Raw genomic sequence first — 20,083 nt, 5'->3', positions numbered from 1 at the left:
TTAACGTCCAAAAGCGAGTCAGGCTATGAGAGACGCCGTTGTGAAGGGCTGCGGAAATTTCGACCACCTGAGGTTCATTAACGCGCGCTGACATCGCACAGAACACGGGCCTCTAGAATTTCGCCTCCATCGAAATTCAACCGCCGCGGCCGGGACCGAACCCGCGTAGTTTCGGGTCAGCAGCCGAGTGCCATAACCACTAAGCCACCATGGCGGACGGTTCAGTAGTAGTATCAGTTGATGAAGACCACGACGTGCAATGCACAAGTGCTCTCGTGCGCAGGTCAGCGAGGTTGATCTGTTCGCGCCACCACGAGTTCAGAACCCAGCTGCGGCAATATTTGTTTTATTTATTTATTTACATAACTGTGTTATAGCGCTGCCACGACGCTGCGGTTGCTATGCCCTTAGCACAAACCCACATCTTGCTTGCTCGGTATTTACCCTTCGGAAGAGCGCTTTCGCACTGAAAGAACACGGCTTCAGCATGATTGTAGCCAGCATCCTGCGGATCTGCAACTGATTGCACTAACCACTAAACGACTGCTACGGGAACTAGCGCAGCGTTATTTCTGTATGAAAAGAATCGGGATTTTTCCCCATGCTTGGTTCTTCCTGTCAAGTTGTACAAATTACGGCCGCACTGGTCGATTCCTACTGAAGTGTACCGAGTCTTCCTGCAGGCTCTCACGATGTTGTGAATCCGAATGTGCACTGTGATAAGCATTGAAACGTCTTGGTACACCAAAATTTTGTGCAGCGCTGGGTTGCATTCTCATTGTCAACGTTTTATTTTTGATACACGCGGAGGTCTGCCACGAAAATTCCAAGCTTTATTCGTTAAGTAGCTTCAAACCACTCAACAAAGCAGAGAAGACGAGTTTTATCTTCCAACTAAATGTATATCAAGAACATTGCAAACGCAGAACGAGCTAGTTTGGTTGGTCTGAGGAAAAAAAAGAGGCCAATGCACGCCGAAAATTCTGCCCCGTTTTTTTTTCATGACTTCGCTCGTCGCTTGTTTATCCCATCGCTTATTTTTACGCGTTTCACGAAATGCACATCATTTTACCCAGCACTCATGAGCCGCTATCTGTTTCGCAGATTTGAGTCGATACAAGACACATCTGAGCTCATGTGTGCGCTCGTTATGGCGCGTCAGTTGAGGCTTGATATATACAAGCCTATACTATACATACTTCAGACGCGTCGAACTTAAAGGCGCCACGTACAAATTCACAAGATAAATTTTTGCGACACGTATTAACTCGTATGCATAATATACCCCATTCGAGTGGATACGAGGGACTTTGTTTCACATATGAAGACGGGGCTGACACGTGGAAGCGATGGGGTAAGAAGACATAAAAGACAATGTGCGCCCTACAGGGAAGTTTGGGGGGGGGGGGGCAGCCGAGGGAAAAAAGAAGGTTGTTTCTCTCGTCTCCCAGCAGTTGTTTGCGCCCCACTTGATTCTAGAGTTGGACTGTCTGAGGCGGCTGCTGAGGTGCCACAGTTTTTTTTAGGTCGGGCCGTCTATACATAACTGTACCAAACATAAATCCAAGTTTCAGTCGGAACGGAAGAATCGGTGTAGTACATTATCGTGCTTTAATTCATCGGGTTGGCATTTGCGTCGAAAACTGCGGCGGAAGTTGCGGCTCAGCCCGGAAGGAGCTGCGCACAAGTATCGGGCCACGAAAGACGCAGGCGCGTTAGTCAACGGCGGTACACATGCAGGGAGCCGTGGCTAAGTTGAACGCAACGCTCACCTTTCATACTGGTGACGATCTTGAGCAGCGTAGCAGCGTCGGAGTGTGGCGATGCCGCGCACTGGTGCTGCGGCGACCGCATGCGAACCAGCCAACTAACGATTGTATCCTCGGAGCAGGAACGGAACACCACCCAGAAGTTGCGGACCGGTCACCCGCGAGGCAAGAGGCTGACTCTGTGTGGCGGCCACCAATTAGCGCCGCGACCCGGGAGCGCCTAATTGGGTCAGCAGCGCACAAAGGCCCGTTCTTAGGTGGCGGAGCATCAGCGACGGGTCTTGCGCGGCCGCCCACGCATCGCGCATGCGCACGGCGGCAACAAAGGGGCGCATTAAGAAAGCATCGAGTGGCTGTGTTGTGCTGGCCGTCTTCGAGTAGCCTGGATCTCGTTGGAAGTGTCCTCCTGTGAACAAAAAAAAAGAGACAATTAGATGAAATTAAACATAAATCGGCCGAATGCAGAGGGGAAAGAAAATTCAGAAAAAAATGCTTCAAGAAACGATTAATATTGCTAGCGGAAATTGCAAACCACCTACTTTGTAAAGCAATAGTAATCTAGACACACGTGGTGCATGAGTCTGTCTGTCCCACAAAGAAAAAACTTGCGACGATGTTAACATGTGTTAACTTCTTGAAGGGCAACGTGGGCTATGGGGTAGATGAGCGGCTGATTTGCCTGAAACGTCATTAGGACAAGTAAGGGAAATTAATTATTCCTAGGTTGACACGCAAGTACGTCCGCATCTTTCACATAATGAGACCGGAAACAGTGGGCGAGAGGAACCGGTGTCGCGTCATACCTTTGAAGGCGGAGCTTAAGTGCCCGCAAATTATTCGATGCTCACCTTCATTTCGCCGCTCGGACCCTCCGGCAGCGCTCGTAGTGTGCCTCTCGCTAATATCCTAGCACGTCTAGGAGCTTCTTCACCAGTTACCTGCCTTTCAGTGTCCCTTCGATGATTGTGAGTACGTTGCGTAAATTCAGTGAACGCAAACTGCACGGGAAGATCACCCTAGGTGTAAAAACGTAGCGCAAAGAGACAAGGACACAGAAAGACAGACAACACACGGCGCTAACCACCAACACTGGTTTATTTCAGAAAGGAAAGGTGGTTTTTATATCGACATCAAGACCAACACGCCGTCAAACCATGCGCTAGCAAAGCGTATTAGCCAGATATGCGAGCTCTTTTGCCAGCAATGAAACAGAGGGGGTACTAACACAATCATCTTTCAAAAGTGATATCCATTCCGCTTCTATGATTTCTCGTGTCAACCGGTTATTGTGCACTTCTAAAACCATGCATTGTTCAAGAAGCGGTATGCAGTGACACACACGGCAGTGGGCTAAGAACCCTTTTCCACGCATATCATTACGTCACGCCCATGCTCTCGAAGCCTATCATTCAGGTATCTGCCGGTTTGCCCTACATACTGCTTGCCACAGGAAAGAGGAATCTGATAAATGACATTTTCAATACAATTGACAAACTTTTTCCTATGTTTTTCGTACAATCAACACCCTTTCTAAATTTTTTGAAATGTTTCGTACACAGATGACTCAACTTCTTAGGCGCCGAAAAAACCACTCTGGCTCCACGTTGCGCTATTTTTTTTTGAGATTATGAAAAACCTTATGAAAACAAGGAATGACGGCAACTTTTCCTTTCTTACCCATGGCTTCTTGGTTATCCTGGCCTTTTTTATTGCAGACTTTCTTTAAAACACCTTCCGCCACAGACACTAGGACATGGGAAGGGTATCCAGCATTCTCAAGCCTCTTACACTGCTGAGAAAACTTTGATGCATGAGGTGCGGGCAAGACTTCTTCAAACAATTAAAATATGAAAGGCTAGCAATAGATCTTTTTACAAGCTTAGAATGGGCTGAATGAAAAGGTAACAATGGTTTTTCGCCACGAGGGTTGAACATCCAGCACGTCCGGTCATGATGCATTGTGATGCTGATGTCAAGGAAATGGATAACCCCGTTTTCAGGTAGTTTAAACGTTAGTTCAAGAGGACTAAAATGGTTACGAAAAAGAGTGAGAACATTAAGAACGTCATCCATAAAGTAACTGTGATTACTGTTAAGTACAATCAGAAAGTCATCAAAGTACCTAAAAATCTTGATTACATTGGTATCTTTTACAATATTAACAAAAGACCTGTACAAACGGGCCAAAAACAAATCGCTGTCCGTGTACAACTTTCTTTGTCCGTGTACAACCAAGCAGCGCCGCATTCATTAGAAGATGTTCCAACTAGCCCAGTCCCCAGCACCTCAGTCCTCAACATCGGGGCAAAGCTGGGGGCGAAGCTCAAGGCGCCCTTCAGGAAGAACTGTGCATCAACCGTGGACCATGTGATCTCGGACTTCCAAGACGTCTTCAGCACAGAAATGGGCCTGATTGACGAACCACCAGGGCATCTTCAACTTAAAGAAGGAGCCACACCAAAATTCTGTAAGTCCCGTTCTCTTCCATTTGCTTGGCGCGACAAGGTATCCAAAGAGATTGGAAGGCTTGTAATCATCGGAGTGTTGTCCCCTGTAAGAAACGGAGAGTGGGTGCACCAATTGTGTCGGTACTAAAAAAGGATGGCACCGTTAGAATGTGCGCAGATTTCAAAGTAACCCTAAACACTGCATGCGAGCTGGAGCAATACCCACTACCTGTCATTGATGACATTTTTGGGTTTTTGAATGGCGGCGAGCAGTTCAGCACGCTCGACCTTCGTGACGCCTATAATCAGATCCCTCTCGATGACCAGTCGAAGAAACTGTGCGTTATCAATACGCACCGGGGGTTGTTCTGCTACAACCGCTTGCCTTTTGGTATAGCTTACGCGCCTGCAATTTTTCAACGGAAAATCGACACTGTTTTACAAGGCATATCAGGTGTCCAGGCTTACCTCGACAATATACTGATATCGGAAAAACACGGTGGCACCGACACATTAAGGCTGGTGCTCCAGCGTTTCCAGGAGCACGCGGTTAAGCTCAGACTCGACAAATGTAAATTTCGCCAGGCGTCTGTTTCCTGCTTAGGTCACCCAATTGACCGCGAGGGTTTACATCCGACGGAGCAGTATATCGAAGCAATCATTCAGGCTCCTTGTGCGCAAAATGTGCAGCAGCTGCGTGCATTTTTGTGCATGATTACATTTTACGCAAAGTTCATGCCGAATTTATCATCCGTTCTTGCATCCTTGTACAAGCTGCTAGAGAAGAACACACGATGTATTTGGTGATGCGAGCAGGAGGCAGCATTTATGCAAGCCAAGCAAGGCCTTCGTGAGGCAGGGGTACTTGTCCATTTGAATCCGGCTGCAGACCTCAAGCTGGAGTGTGACGCGTCGCAACATGGGATTGGCGCCGTGCTATTCCACACTTATGGCAAGGTGAACAAGCCTATAGGCTTCCGTTCGCGAACCTTAACAAAGGCTTCAAGGAATTACTCTCAACTCGAACGCGAAGCCCTTGCCCTTGTATTTGGCGTAACAAAGTTCCGAGATTTTCTCGTAGGTCGAGAGTTCACACTTGTTACTGACCACCAGCCTCTCCTGGGATTGCTGAGGGCAGATCGACCGACCCCATCGCTGGCAGCCACTCGCATACAACGCTGGTCTCTGTTCCTTGGAGGTTTCCGTTACAAGCTCCAGTACTCGCCGGGTCAGCAACTTCTACATGCCGACGCCCTGAGTCGACTGCCACCACCTACGACAGAGTTGCAGTGAGACAATCCGCCTGATTACATTCTTGTTCTAGCTGGATTTGAGGACGGAACAGTGTCAGTTGATGAACTGAAGCAATTAACTGCTAATGACCCGCAACTCAAAAGGGTTGCGCAGTTGAGAAAGCATGGCTGGCCGTCGACCGCAAGAGGTATAGATGATGAGAGTATTATTCAATTTTTTGATAAAAGACAAGGTCTGTCTTTGGCCCACGGACTGGTGTATTGGGGTCACCGCGTAATAGTGCCGAAGGAAGCACGACGTCGTGTTTTGCACCTACTGCACGAAACACATCAGGGGTCGTCAGCTATGAAAACAGCTGCAAGATCATCATTTTGGTGGCCAGGATTGGACCGCGACATAGAACGACTAGCAGCAAGTTGTCAGAATTGTGCCCAAAACTTGCCCATGCCAGCCGCAGCACCGCCAGAGAGCTGGCCGACTGCTCGAGAACCATGGTCCAGGATACATGTGGATTTCGCAGGGCCATTTGCGGGAAGCATGATTCTCGTTCTATTGGATGGGCACGGCAAGTGGATTGAGGCAGTTCGTACGAAGCAAGCTACTACTACAGCTAAAGTGAATTGCTTGCGCGAGATATTCAGCAGGTTTAGCATTCCAAGGACTGTGGTCTCTGACAACGGTATTCAATTCACAGTGATGAATTCGCTACCTTCATGAAGAAGAATAATATAACGCATCTTCGGACGGCATCACCCACAGTCGAATGGGTTGGCTGAAAGAGCAGTCAGAACGATAAATGATGGCCCCAAGAAGATGAGGGGTGGAAGATTAGATAACGACATTTCCAGATAGCTCTTTAATTACAGAAGGACACCTAACAGCTCGGGTAAGTCTCCTTCAGAGGCGCTTCTTGGCTATCGCCTCCGTTCTCGTCTGGACACATGCTTCCCTCCCATCGTTAAAGATTCAGTCTCGGAGCCAGATGAATGGTCACCACCTCTACCTGGAGCTGCAGTGTATGCACGTAACTTTGGCGCACAGAAAAATGGCTCCCTGGAACAGTCACGTCTAGAGGAGGGTCACAAATGGTCACCGTACAGACACCAGCCGGACCGGTCAGGCGTCACGTTGACCAGGTGCGTGTTCGACGCACAACTCCCCCACGTGATCACAACCCAGCCAAAGACAACGCTTGCGAGCGGAGACGCCATCGCCGGTCTCGCAAGACAAAGGAGTGAAGCGAGCAGAGGCTACATCAACCACCTACATCACCGGCGCATTCGCCAGCAGCGCAAGAAGAAAAAGGCTCTCGGCAGGGCAGGAATAAACTGCATCGGCACAGCCACCATGCACGCGGCCGCCACTGCAACGTTCCACACGCCAAAAGAAGCCAGTAGAGCGACTTTTTTATGAAGGGAAGAGAAATGGTGTGAACTCTATGCCTTCACAACGGCGAACGCTATGCCTTCGCTACAGCGAACGCCAAGCGCATACTCTTCACGCTTTCCCTCGTCTCTTCCTCCCCTTACCCTCGCCCGCTCACGCCATACAAGCTGGCTGATTGGGATGAATAAACGCTCTTTCTATCCCAAGCGTCTGTTGTGTTCCATGGAAGCACGGCACGCGCAATGCGCGTACTAGCTTTGTAGCAGCCTCCTTCTCTTAAAAAGCTAAAAAAAAACAGGTATTTCTAAAACTTCGTTATCACCTAAGCGCAGCGTTTGGTGAAAAGGAATGAATTCATTGTAAAATTGTGTAAACCGGAAGAACATTGTACATAGATTCGGCCGCGCAGAGAGCCCGCGGTGTGGCCATAAAGACGAAGAGGTATCTCATGCCCAGAGCCTGACAATTAAAGGTCTCCAATGAAGGGGGACCTGAGCGCTGCTGACAAAAGAACTGTCAGTGTTCAAAAGCCATGAGGCCTGTAGCCGACGCGTGCGCTTCAAAAGCGAGCACTCATGGCACTTAAATCATTCCAAGAGTATACACCGGCATTCTTAGGATTTTTGGGTGTTACATGAATTAGTGAATGTTAGAGCTACATATCTTTAAAGGTAACTCTTGAGTGTCTCCAATATCTTTAAGGTCCACTTTTCTGTGCTGGCATTATTAGTTTATGACAGCGATGTTAGCCGGAAGACGATTTTTGAGGTTGACATTCATGTGTGTGCGATTAAACCATTCTTGCGTTTGTATGTCCTTGCTTATTTTTGTGATGTTCTGTCCTTGCTTGTTTCGGGCTTTTGCAGTTATTGTTCTCATAGTGTGTATCGTCTATTATATTGTTTAGTGATTAGTTTGCATTTGCAAGGATTATGCTCGCACACAAGGCGGCAGATGGGGCTGCTTGGATGGCATATTGATGGATTTGACACACATTAATGCTACTTCTGACATTTACACCGTTTTTTATGTTGCGTTTTGTTGAGGTTTATGTCACTAGCTCGCTGTGTGGAAAGGAGCAGCCGGCGATATTATTGTCCACGCAAATGTAATGGCAGATTGGGGCACGCGAAAGGCAGTGGAATGCGTTTACCACAATTTAATGAATACCATCTTGTGACAAACTCTGCTGAATACCTTTTGAAAAATAGAAAATGCAATTGGCAAGTGGCTGACCAATTGGTGGTCAGGGAAGAAATGGAGCTTATGTGTAAATAAAATCAGTTGGTTTTAACAGGAGAGCGCTCTCCGGAAGCCATGTTGTGTGTGTGTGAGAAAATTTAATTTGATTTAAAAAAGGAAAATTCCGGAGCACAAAATACGCTGCTCTACTTAAACCAGGATGCTAGTTAGTAATTTCAGGATTTAGTTATATGGGGAATCGGTATTAGTTGATTTGTGCTGTGGAGCCACCTTCCCCACTTTCAAGATGGACGTTTATTTGCATATTTTGCTTAAAATTAGTGGCAAAGATAGCCATGAATGAGAAGCACTTGTATTTGGGCGTGTTGGTTCATAACTTTTCAGGAGGACACAGGGGCGCAATAAAAGACACGGACAGAGAAGTAGACAAGGAGGAGCGCTTACTATCAACAGGCTTTATTCGACGTAGACCGTTAATATACCTTCGCTTACCCAAGCGCCACTGTGCGAATCACAAGCACGTGGGTACCAGAAAACACCAAAAGAAATCCAAAGGTAGGCGATTACAGAAATCTATCTAAGAAAATTATTTCAGATCGGCGAAGTATCACAGATGAATCACTGATGCAGTTATCTCCTTTTTTTCTGATGTAATAGGCTTCCACCAGTTCCCGTTCAATCTGAACGCGGCTTCTCAACAATACTCTACAGTCCGATAAGCGGGGAAAACAGGCGACCTTAGTCTTCTTAGTGCGTTCTTGGCAATGGTCCGGGAGATGGGAGCCTGTCTTCTTTAAAGAATTCTTGTGCTCCAGAAGGCGCTGGTTGAGGCAACGTCCAGTTTGCCCAACGTAAAACTTCCCGCAAGTGAGCGGGAACTCATACACAACTCCTTTTTTGCAGGTTACGTGGGGCTTACGGTGTTTTACGCCACACTCTTGCGGTTTTTCTTTTCTTCTTATGCGTGCGCACAGACCGGACAACTTTCGCGGCGCAGAAAAAACTACTTCTACTCCGTACTTTTTGGCCACCTTCTTGATGTTGTGGGAAGTTCTGTGTACGTATGGTACCACCTCTGGCCTTGAACACTTCGTTGGGTCTTTGAAGGGCAGCAAGCAGAGCAATGCGAAAGACCCAACGAAGTGTTCAAGGCCGAAGGTGGTACCATACGTACACAGAACTTCCCACAACATCAAGAAGGTGGCCAAAAAGTACGGAGTAGAAGTAGTTTTTTCTGCTCCGCGAAAGTTGTCCGGTCTGTGCGCACGCATAAGAAGAAAAGAAAAACGGCAAGAGTGTGGCGTAAAACACCGTAAGCCCCACGTAACCTGCACAAAAGGAGTTGTGTATGAGTTCCCGCTCACTTGCGGGAAGTTTTACGTTGGGAAACTGGACGTTGCCTCAACCAGCGCCTTCTGGAGCACAAGAATTCTTTAAAGAAGACAGGCTCCCATCTCCCGGACCATTGCCAAGAACGCACTAAGAAGACTAAGGTCGCCTGTTTTCCCCGCTTATCGGACTGTAGAGTATTGTTGAGAAGCCGCGATCAGATTGAACGGGAACTGATGGAAGCCTATTACATCAGAAAAAAAGGAGATAACTGCATCAGTGATTCATCTATGATACTTCGCCGATCTGAAATGGTTTTCTTAGATAGATTTCTGTAGTCGCCTACCTTTGGATTTCTTTTGGTGTTTTCTGGTACCCACGTGCTTGTGATTCGCACAGTGGCGTTTGGCTAAGCGAAGGTATATTAACGGTCTACGTCGAATAAAGCCTGTTGATAGTAAGCGCTCGTCCCTGTCTACTTCTCTGTCCGTGTCTTTTATTGCGCCCCTGTGTCCCCCTGAAAAGCCATGAATGAGTCTTGACTTATTTTTAAAACTTGGTGTTACGCTAGTGCGCGCCCAGTAAACACGGCAGTAATGAACCACCGACGGAACTAATTGGTGCCAAAGTCGGTCTTTCATTGGCATTTGAGCAATGCGCTACTTCTTGAAAGCGTGACCATCGTTCACGCCAGTTAAGGGCCGATGTTCAGCAAGCCTTACTTCCAATGCGCTATAGTGGATTTTCAGTTATTGACGTAGACTGGCTACCTACAGGCATTTTGAACATGGCAAACGTTTGGCTTCTCTGACAGCACCAGTAGAGCATTATCGCTTGTAATTACAAATCCCGGCTGAGGATTTTAATACCATGGTATATTTCGCCGTATAATCTATAATTTATTGTAACTGTCATAAAAGTTTCAAGTAAGATCGCAAGCAGTCTTTTGATTCAATGTATTTTCATTTGACAAGAATTAAGTGATCCAAACATTCCTATCGGACATATTTCATTGAATAACCGTTTACGGCCAAACTTGCTTGTATGGCTCGGGGTGTAATTGGTCTGGCCAGGTGTGGAGCGCGAACCGCGTGCATGCTTTCTCGGCGCGTTAATAGTTAATAGTCTCGGAGTGTTAATAATTTGTTTGAATATCGGCTGTGAAAACTGCGCCTGTTGAATGCAAAAAAATTATTTTTCACAGTTAGCTATATTTGGTGGCATAAAGAAAAGGCGCCCTCTCACCATAGGCAAATTCGGTGCTCGGTTACGCCTATCTGCTTGCCTTTCATGCTTTTATCGCAAAGTACACTACACTAATTTTAATACAGGATATATTGCCACGCGCCTAACGCGCCGCGCGGCCTCCGCGCTGAGTCGAAGACGACGACGAAGCGGCGGTGGGCTCTCGTGGAGCGCTGTTCTGTTCTGTGTCGTGGAAGCTGGCTCCATAATTAAAAGAAGGCTCCCGGTCTTGGGTTCTTCCCGACGTCTACCTTCACGGCTCCTCTGGTCGTGACACTGGTGGAGGTGCGGCCGATGCTCCCTACTCCTGAGGACGACTCGACGCGTCCGCCTCTTGTGACCACCCCTGTCCATCGTGCCAGCCGGAGGATCCGCGGCCTGTCCCCCGAGGCCCTTCCTATTGTCAGCGCGCCTTCAACTACCACTCCACTCATGGCGACGCCACTGCCCGCCCTGCCTACGACTGTCCCTGCAGCCAGCCCCACCTATCTCACCCTTCAGACTCCACGCACGCCTAAGCCCTTTCACGGCGACCTGTTTGAAGATGCCGAAGACTGGTTGGCTAACTACGAACGGGTCGCGACCTTTAACTGCTGGGACGACGCTACAAAGCTGCGTAACGTTTACTTCAGCCTTGAAGACTCTGCACGAACGTGGTTCGAAATCCATGAGACTACTTTCTCTACGTGGCCGGACTTTCGACGTCAGCTCCTGAGTACGTACGCCAACAGCGACCGCCGGGAGAGCGCAGAGCGTGCACTGTCCTCTCGAATTCAGCTTCCCAGTGAGGGTGTTGCCATGAACGTCGAGGATGTGAAGCGTCTTTGCCATCGCGCCGATCCGGCCATGCCTGAAGAAAAAAAGCTGCGGCACCTGATGCGCGGCGTAAAAGACCAGCTCTTTTCCGGCCTCGTGCGGAACCCGCCCAACACCGTCGCGGAAATCCTGGCCGACGCCGTGCACATGGAGAAATTGCTGCAGCAAAGATCCCATCAGTACGACCGGCAACTGCGCCAAACGTCGACTCTATCAACGTTGGACTGTTCGACCATGATCCCAGGAAGAATCCGGACTCCCTACGCGAACTCATCCGTTCCGTGGTCCGCGAGGAGCTGCAGCACCTTCAAGCCACCTTTGCCCCTCGCGTCGATTCCGTCACCAGCGTCATCCGCGAGGAAGTCCGACAGGCACTCAGGGCACAAGACGCTGCAGCTGTGCCGGCGCCGCAACCGACCCCATACGATCCCGCGCCGTACCCGACTCCTGTCCAGCCAGTCACGGACGCGGACGTCGTGCGCCGCGCGGCCCCATCTCCTGGGCCTTCGCCTTACACCGCACCATTGGTCGCGGTGCACTCTGCCCAGCCGACTCCTTACTGGGCGGATCGGCGCCAGGCACCGCGGAAGACTGACCTCTGGCGCACTCCGGATCAACGCCCGCTCTGCTACCACTGTGGTGAGGCCGGCCATCTCTACCGGCGGTGCCCCTATCGCGAAATGGGACTACGCGGTTTTTCTGTCGACAGCCCCCGTCCACGCCCTGGAGAGCGCCCTCAAGACATCGCCGAGTATGTCACCCGCCAGCGTAGTTCACCATCTCCTCCGCGCCGCGAGTCGCGATCGCCCTCTCCACGCCGGTCTTCGCCATCTGGGTCCCGTTTCGCCTCAGGAGAACGTGGTTCCTCGAGCCCTCGTCGGGAAAACTAGCTCCGGCGGCCTTTGGAGGCGAGGCCGCCGAACGCCGTTCCGACGCAAAGCTTCCACCGCCGCAGCAACTGAATCGCCCCGACGTCGCACGCCGCATCGCTGCACAGTTTTCCCCGACGCGCCTTTCGTATCGCCGCGATGCCGCAACCCCAATCGCCGACCCGCTTCCGCCGCTGCACCGACCCAATCGCCCCGACGCCGAACGCCGCATCGCCGAAGAGTTTCCCCCAACGCGCCGCTTGAATCGCTCCGACAGCGCAACCCCAGTCGCCGACCAGGTTCCGCCGCCGCACCGACTAAATCCTCCACAACAGCCATCGACGGGCCGTGCTGAAGGCAGGGTCTCCTTGGATATCCCTGTTCTCGTCGACACAAAGCAGGTCAGCGCGTTGGTTGATACGGACGCAGATTACTCTATCCTTAGCGGACGGCTTGCGACGGCCCTGAAAAAAGTGACGACACCCTGGGACGGCCCCGACATACGCACGGCAGGCGCACATCTTGTCGCACCACTCGGCATGTGTGCGGCCCGGGTTACGGTTCGAGGCTGCACATTCGATCGTTGCCACTTTTCTCGTTCTCGGCGAATGTTCTCGCGATGTCATCCTTGGCATCGACTTTCTTCGCGAGCACGGTGCTATCATAGACCTCCCGAACCGCTTGGTGACGTTTTCTACCGCAATGGCCACAGAAGAACCTGCGCATCAGGGTTCTCGGTCCGCCCTGCGAGTCGCCGACGATAACGTTACGGTGCCACCACGTGCCAGCATTCTCACGAGAGTTACCCGGGACGAGCCACATAGGAGACTCCGGGTTGTCGAGCCTAATGTCTCCCTCGTACTCATTAAGGGGGTTGCGGTGGCACGGCGCCTTGGATCCTTTCATGACGGTTGTACAGAGGTCCTTGTCACCAACTTCCGCAATGAACATCGACATCTGTTCCGTGGCACAGCCATCGCTTACGTCGACCATGTTCAGGAAGTGGCCGAATGCTTTGCTTGTGCAGAGGACACACCTGGAGCTGACGCCGAAGCGGTCGCCAGCGTAGACATAAATCCTGGCCTTCCACCCACTAAAAAGAGGTAACTCCAGGACCTCTTGCGGGAGTTTGGTGCGTGTTTCACGTCGTCGTCGAAAGTCCGCCAAACGTCGATAGTTAAACACCGCATTATCACGCATGAAGGAGCCCGACCCATCCATCAGCAGCCCTATCGTGTGTCCCCTCGTGAGCGAGATGCTATTCAAACACAGGTCGAAGAGATGCTCACAGACGGCGTCATCCAACCGTCAAGCAGTCCGTGGTCGTCTCCTGTCGTCCTTGTGAAAAAGGAAGACGGGACACTACGGTTCTGCGTCGACTACAGGAAGCTGAACAGTGTGACCAAGAAAGGCGTGTACCCGCTCCCGCGTATCGACGACTCCCTCGACCGACTTCGTCAAGCCAAGTACTTCTCTTCGGTCGACCTCAGAAGTGGTTGTTGGTAGATAGAAGTTGATGAGAGGGACCGTGAGAAAACCGCCTTCATTACACCGGACGGGCTGTATGAATTTCGCGTCCTCCCATTCGGGCTCTGCTGTGCTCCTGCCACGTTCCAAAGAATGATGGACACCGTTCTCACTGGTTTGAAGTGGCAGACCTGTCTTGTTTATCTTGACGATGTCATCATTTTTTCCGCAACGTTCACGGAACATCTGCACCGCCTCAGGACTGTCCTCGAAGCCGTTCGATCCGCCAACCTCTCCCTCAAACCAGAAAAATGCCACTTTGGGTTCACCGAATTGAAGTTCCTCGGGCACGTCATTAGTGCTGACGGAATCCGCGCTGACCCAGAGAAGCTTGCTGCCGTTGCTGCCTTTCCGGTCCCCTCCCACAAAAAAGCAGTCCGACGTTTTCTGGGCCTGTGCTCCTATTATCGCCGCTTCATTAGAAACTTCGCCCAGCTCGCCAGCCCTCTGACGCTCCTAACCCGTGATGACACGTCATTTTCCTGGGGCAACGAACAACAGACTGCCTCCGACGAGTTACGACGCCTACTCCAATCACCGCCCATCCTGGCACATTTCGACGAAGATGCCGATACGGAGGTGCACACGGATGCGAGCAACGTCGGTCTTGGCGCCGTTCTAGTTCAGCGGCAAAACGGTGTCGACAAAGTAATTGCCTACGCCAGCCGCGCACTGTCGCGTGCTGAGTTGAACTACTCTACCACGGAAAAAGAATGTTTAGCGGTAGTCTGGGCCGCCGCCAAGTTCCGCCCATACCTCTATGGCAGACCGTTTCGTATCGTCACCGAGCACCACTCGCTGTGCTGGCTGAAAAATTTAAAGGACCCTTGCGGCCGCCTAGCACGTTGGGCATTACGCCTGCAGGAATTCGATTTCACCGTCACCTAAAAGTCAGGCCGGAAACACACCGACGCTGATACCTTGTCACGCGCTCCCGTCGAACCTCCTCCGCAAGACACCACCGACGATGATAGCTTCCTTGGAGCGGTCAGCACATCTGAGCTCGTTTGCAGACAGCGTGCCGACGCCGAGCTCCGTCTGCTCATTGAACATCTCGAAGGTGGGTGCCCTGAAATACCACGAAACCTAGCTCGTGGACTATCGTCGTTCTGCCTGCGGAGAGGGGTTCTTTATAAAAAGAACTCTACTTCAAGTCCGACAACTTACCTGCTCGTCATACCGTCTGATCTGCGGGATGAAATCCTCCTTGCCTGCCATGATGAACCGACTTCCGGCCACCTTGGAGTTACCCGCACCTTGTCCCGAATCCGGCAGAACTATTACTGGCCCAACCTAACTTCAAGTGTCAAGCATTATGTCCGGACATGCCGGCAATGCCAGCGGCGAAAAAAACCCGCGCTCAAGCCTCCTGGACTGCTTCAGTGCATCGAGCCGCCACAAATACCATTCGACAAAGTCGGCATGGACCTTCTGGGGCCATTTCCTCTCTCGTCTTCCGGCCATAAGTGGATCGTAGTCGCCACAGACTACTTGACCCGCTACGCTGAAACGAAGGCCCTTGCGCGAGGTACTGCCGCCGAAGTTGCCCACTTCTTTATGCACGACATCGTGCTTAGACACGGCGCCCCATCGGCCATCATTACTGACCGAGGCAAGGCGTTTACAGCCCGACTCCTACGTGACATCTTAGCGCTTAGCCATACTGCTCATCGACCAACAACAGCGTATCATCCCCAAACCAATGGTCTAATGGAACGGCTCAACAAAACATTGGCGGACATGATCTCGATGTACGTCGACGTTGAACACAAAACCTGGGATGAGGTCTTGCCGTACGTCACCTTCGCATATAATACCGCGACGCAGGAAACCACCCAGTTCACCCCGTTCCGTCTCGTGTATGGCAGAGAGGTCCGCATGATGCTAGACGCCATGCTGCCGTACGGCAACGCAGAGCTTGCCCCTGAAGCTGGCCACTTCGTGGAGCAAGCAGAGCAGGCCCGTCAGCTGGCCCGCTTGCACATCAGGGACCAGCAATCCGCCGATGCCCGACACTATAACCTTCGGCACAGGGACGTGCACTACGAGCCGGGCGACCACGTGTGGGTGTGGACACCAGTGCGCCGCAAGGGATTGTGCGAAAAGCTTTTAAATAGGTATTTTGGCCCGTACAGAGTCCTGCGCCGCCTGAACAGCGTCAACTACGAAGTTGTCCCCCATGGAATTGTGGTCGCCGGCCCTCAGCGCCAACGGCCTGAAATCGTGCATGTAGTGCGTTTAAAGCCGTACTTTTCGCGTGACTGAGCGCTGTGTTCACGCTGTTTCGTACCTTTTCCCCTTACCCCACGTGTGAACTTGACTCTCCCTGCATGTCATCTAGCGCGCACTGTATAGTTCACCTCACCCCCAGTCTTTTTTTTGTTCCTCCTCCCCTCACTGTACATACCCCATTCTACATCGCGACGATGTTTGCTTTCGCGGGGGGGAATAATGCCACGCGCCTAACGCGCCGCGCGGCCTCCGCGCTGAGTCGAAGACGACGACGAAGCGGCGGTGGGCTCTCGTGGAGCGCTGTTCTGTTCTGTGTTGTGGAAGCTGGCTCCATAATTAAAAGAAGGCTCCCGGTCTTGGGTTCTTCCCGACGTCTACCTTCACGGCTCCTCTGGTCGTGACAATATTGTCTGTAAGATAACGTTTCCAATATATATATGGTTTGCGAAAGTTTGTATTTCTGCAGAGGTAGTTATGTTTCAGTATTTAGGATCTGTGTGCGCGTACGCGAGCACCCTCGCTACTGCGGTTGCTGCTTGTGATGTGCTCGGGAGCAAGAAAGGCTCTTTACAGTAGAAGACACGAAGTTTTCCTCTGTGGCACGAACCCGCAGTGGGTGCGACTTATCGCAACGCGGGTTGGGGGTCACAACTGGCATGCATGTGCTGGACGATACCGCGTCTACTCCACTGAGCGTTGCTGTGATCAGCAGTGACTGATCGCACGGGCTCGCAGGACAGCCGAAGGTATTCCGGAGGGTTGGTCCCCCGATATACGTAGTCTCCCGCATTCTGCGCCTCGTATTCAAGCTTACTGCGTTGTCACAGAGTCGTGCCTGCCTTGCACGTATTTTATTTTTGCAGCAGAGGTAGGCAAGGCGCCTCAGTTTTTCCCGAAAGGGTCACAATGCGGTGGCGACGATTTTGCACTCCTCGCGGGGGCAGTTGACCGCTCGCGACGCTGGAGGGTCAAGGGTACTCCGCCCCTCCCCAGGATTATCGCCGGGAAGCGGGCGCGTGCACGATGTAGGGACGGGAAGCGGCCGGTGTAATGCCCCAGCACCATTCCCGACCTTCGCAAGTTTCTCGTTAGGACCGTAGCTTTTCCTAGCGTCCCTTCTCAATCTCTTCGAGTTTCTTTCCCCCCGTTTTCAACATCTGCAAATCGTTGGCGCACTGAGCCTTGAGGATTTGTTTTTTTTTGTTGTTTGACACGAGAACGCGGTGGCGGGAAAACCGCGAGCCGAGCAATTGGCTTGGAGATTTTGGTGCGTTGCGGACGTGTGTGAGGTCAGCCAGGGAAGTGGTCGGCAAACGAGCTACGGCGTGTGCCTGACGCGTAGAGCGCGGCGACGGTGACCCCGAAGACGCGTGGAAGACGCGTGGCCCAAGTTCGACCGTGTCCGCAACCCCCATTAGCACCGCGCGCCTCCGAAGCGCGACGCTCCCTGCGACCGGACCTTGCCATCCCGCAACTAAGCCACCGTTTCTCCCCACTCGCTTTACTCTTTCATTTTCCTGTCGCTCTTTCTCGTCCTAACCTTTTGTACATTATTGCTTTATTCTTGTAACGCTGCTGTATAGCAATCCCCCTGATGTTTCCTTCTATGCGTTAATTGTAGTTTTCGCGGCCTCATTTTGTGTGTGTAATTCGCGTCGCGTCTGTGTACGACTCTTCTTTGTTGGGCTCTCTGTTATAACTTTCTGTTCTTATCATTTGCCCAAGTAAAAGGGTCGCTAAAAAAACCTGCCTACGCCTAATACCTCCGGTCAACGGTAATCAGGCGTGGCCCCTATCGCCGGTCAGCAGTCGAACCTAATCTTTTGTCGGGAGAAGTTTGTCGCTCTTCCCTCTCCAAATTTACGGAGAGTAAAATAGTGGGCAGGTTGACCCGATTAATTATAATTTCAGCGCCAACCGAAGACGATATCGTGACAAACTGGCGTCCGCGACAGGACTTGGTGGCCACGATTAGCCCTGACCGGGAGGCGTAGTGTTCAGGCCCGACTTGACGTACGCGCCCAATTGAAAGCCGCGAAGACTCAGCGCGATGGAGGACTTAGAAAGACTCACCGGGCGTTAGGTCTCGAGGGAGCAGCCCTTCGCCAATTTGCGTGCGACGAGCGGATAGCGGAACGCGAGCGTCGCCGTCAGGAGGACGGGCTAGATAAAGTGCGGTTGGCGCGCAGGGTGCTGGAGATGCAGAGAGAATTTGAGGCTCTCCGAGCACGAGCAAAGGCTAGCAGGAGCGAAGGCTCTGATGCCGCTTCGAACGGAAGCGAAGTGACATGTGAGACAGCACGGAAGGTGCTTGAGGCCGGAGAACGGAATTACCGGCAAGGCGACCGCAGGGCGGTAGCAGAAGTGGCACCGGCAGCAGACCAGGTGGCCTTCCGGACGCCTCCCGAGCATGGTGAGCTCCCGTTCCAAGGGAAGGAACTTCGCATCGTCAAGGAACGAGGTGGTGAGCTCGACCATGCAATCGCTCTAGAGGTGAGTCCGGAAACACCTGAAGCGAATACGCTGGAAGAGAGGTTCAGCCGAGTGCTGGAACCACCCTCAGACGTCACAATGGCGACGACAGCACCTCCTGACCTAGAGAATGGGGCACGGGCGCAGCAGCTTTTCGAGATACGAAAGGATCCTGTCGCTGTTCCTCAGAGGCTGACAGAGCCGCAAGGTGGGGAGTGTGACGACTTTGATGTCGTCGAAGAACCAGAGGCCGAGCTCGACGGAGCTCGGAGCGGTCAGAGTAGAGGAGCATTGCTGAGACGCGTCGGCTGTAGAGCCTGACCGGGAGAATGGAGCAAAGTTGTGGCCCGTAGGGGAATCAGCGGATCATCGTGATGCCGCAGTTCTTGCGCGGCTAGAACGGCAGCAAGCAGCCGATATAGAGGGTCGGTCGCTTTAACGGATGTCCCGTTTTCCGAGCAGCAGCCAGCAGCGCAAGTGGAAGTACAGGCATACGTGGGGGTAGGGCCAGCCTGTTGCTGCGAGACTACCGTCTCTGCACGACCAACCCCACAACCGGCAAATGACGTAGGGTCACTAGGCACCCGCCAAGGGGGATATTTCCACGAGAAGCCTGACAGAAAAGGCGCGAAAGATTCTCATGCGTCGTACAAAGTTAAGGGAAAAGCCAAACGGCAAGGGACGCTTTCGAATTCAAACCCGACGGTTGAAGCGCCCTGTTGTCGACGCTCGAGCGATCTCTCGTGCCAGCTGCCTTAACGTCGAGGTAGGAAACGGGAAGTTTCTATCCGGGAAGTTCTACACCAAGAGGTACAGAGAAGTCGCTTTGAGTGCCATACGAAAGGAAGACAACAGTTCGGCAGTCATCATATGCACCGGAACCTGGACCATCACGAGCTCCGAAGCTCCTTTCCGTTTAGGTGATCATTCCTTCTCTTTTTTTTGGTATCTTGCGGACTTGTTTAGTGCTTGGCATGTTTAGCAACGCATGATGTGCGTATGTTGGGTACAGTGTTGAACTGTTTCAACTGCAAGTGCAGTGTAGAACAGTCTGCAGTGACTGGGACGTGACGATGTGAAGTGCGCAGTGCGCGATCCTTCCAGCCGTCGGGAAAACTGATGAGGCGACGAGATGGTGCGCGCTGGTGACTGAAGTGCGCGTATTGCATCTGCGTTTGCTTGCTTGGCAAGGCTAGGTTGTGCATACACGAAATTGTGCTATTTGTGTTGGAATGATATTAAGAATAACTTTCTTTTCGTAGGGGTTGTGTCACAAAGTCGTGCCTGCCTTATACGTATTTTACTTTAGCAACATAGGCAGGCAAGGCGCCCCAGTTTTTCCCGAAAGGGTCACAATGCGGTGGCGACGATTTTGCACCCCTCGCGGGGGCAGTTGACCTCTCGCGACGCTGGAGGGTCTAGGCTACTCCGCCCCCTCCCCAGGATTATCGCCGGGAAGCTGGCGCGTGCACAATGTAGGGATGGGAAGCGGCCGGCTGAATGCCCCAGCACCATTCCCAACCTTCGCAAGTTT

The 20,083-nt window shown here is 51.8% G+C and overlaps 1 protein-coding gene and 1 pseudogene across 2 annotated transcripts in view; one reads left to right on the top strand and one right to left on the bottom strand.

The window, feature by feature from the left end:
* Positions 1 to 20,083, bottom strand: part of LOC149349162 (heat shock 70 kDa protein 12A-like) — a 378,995-nt gene that overhangs the window by 266,180 nt on the left and 92,732 nt on the right. For both annotated transcript variants that reach the window (XM_089578106.1, XM_089578107.1), the window contains one exon: positions 1,773 to 2,175. In XM_089578106.1, the coding sequence (XP_089434232.1) occupies positions 1,773 to 1,854 (82 nt within the window). In that variant the 5' untranslated portion in view covers positions 1,855 to 2,175. The remainder of the gene's footprint in view (positions 1 to 1,772; positions 2,176 to 20,083) is intronic.
* Positions 1,853 to 6,797, top strand: LOC149349164 (uncharacterized; annotated as a pseudogene).

The sequence above is a fragment of the Amblyomma mixtum genome, chromosome 3, assembly GCF_055824585.1.
Source record: "Amblyomma mixtum isolate Tamu chromosome 3, ASM5582458v1, whole genome shotgun sequence".
In the NCBI taxonomy this organism is placed as follows: domain Eukaryota; kingdom Metazoa; phylum Arthropoda; class Arachnida; order Ixodida; family Ixodidae; genus Amblyomma; species Amblyomma mixtum.
Note: the sequence above shows the minus strand (reverse complement) of the source record. Positions and strands in the feature narration are given on the sequence as shown.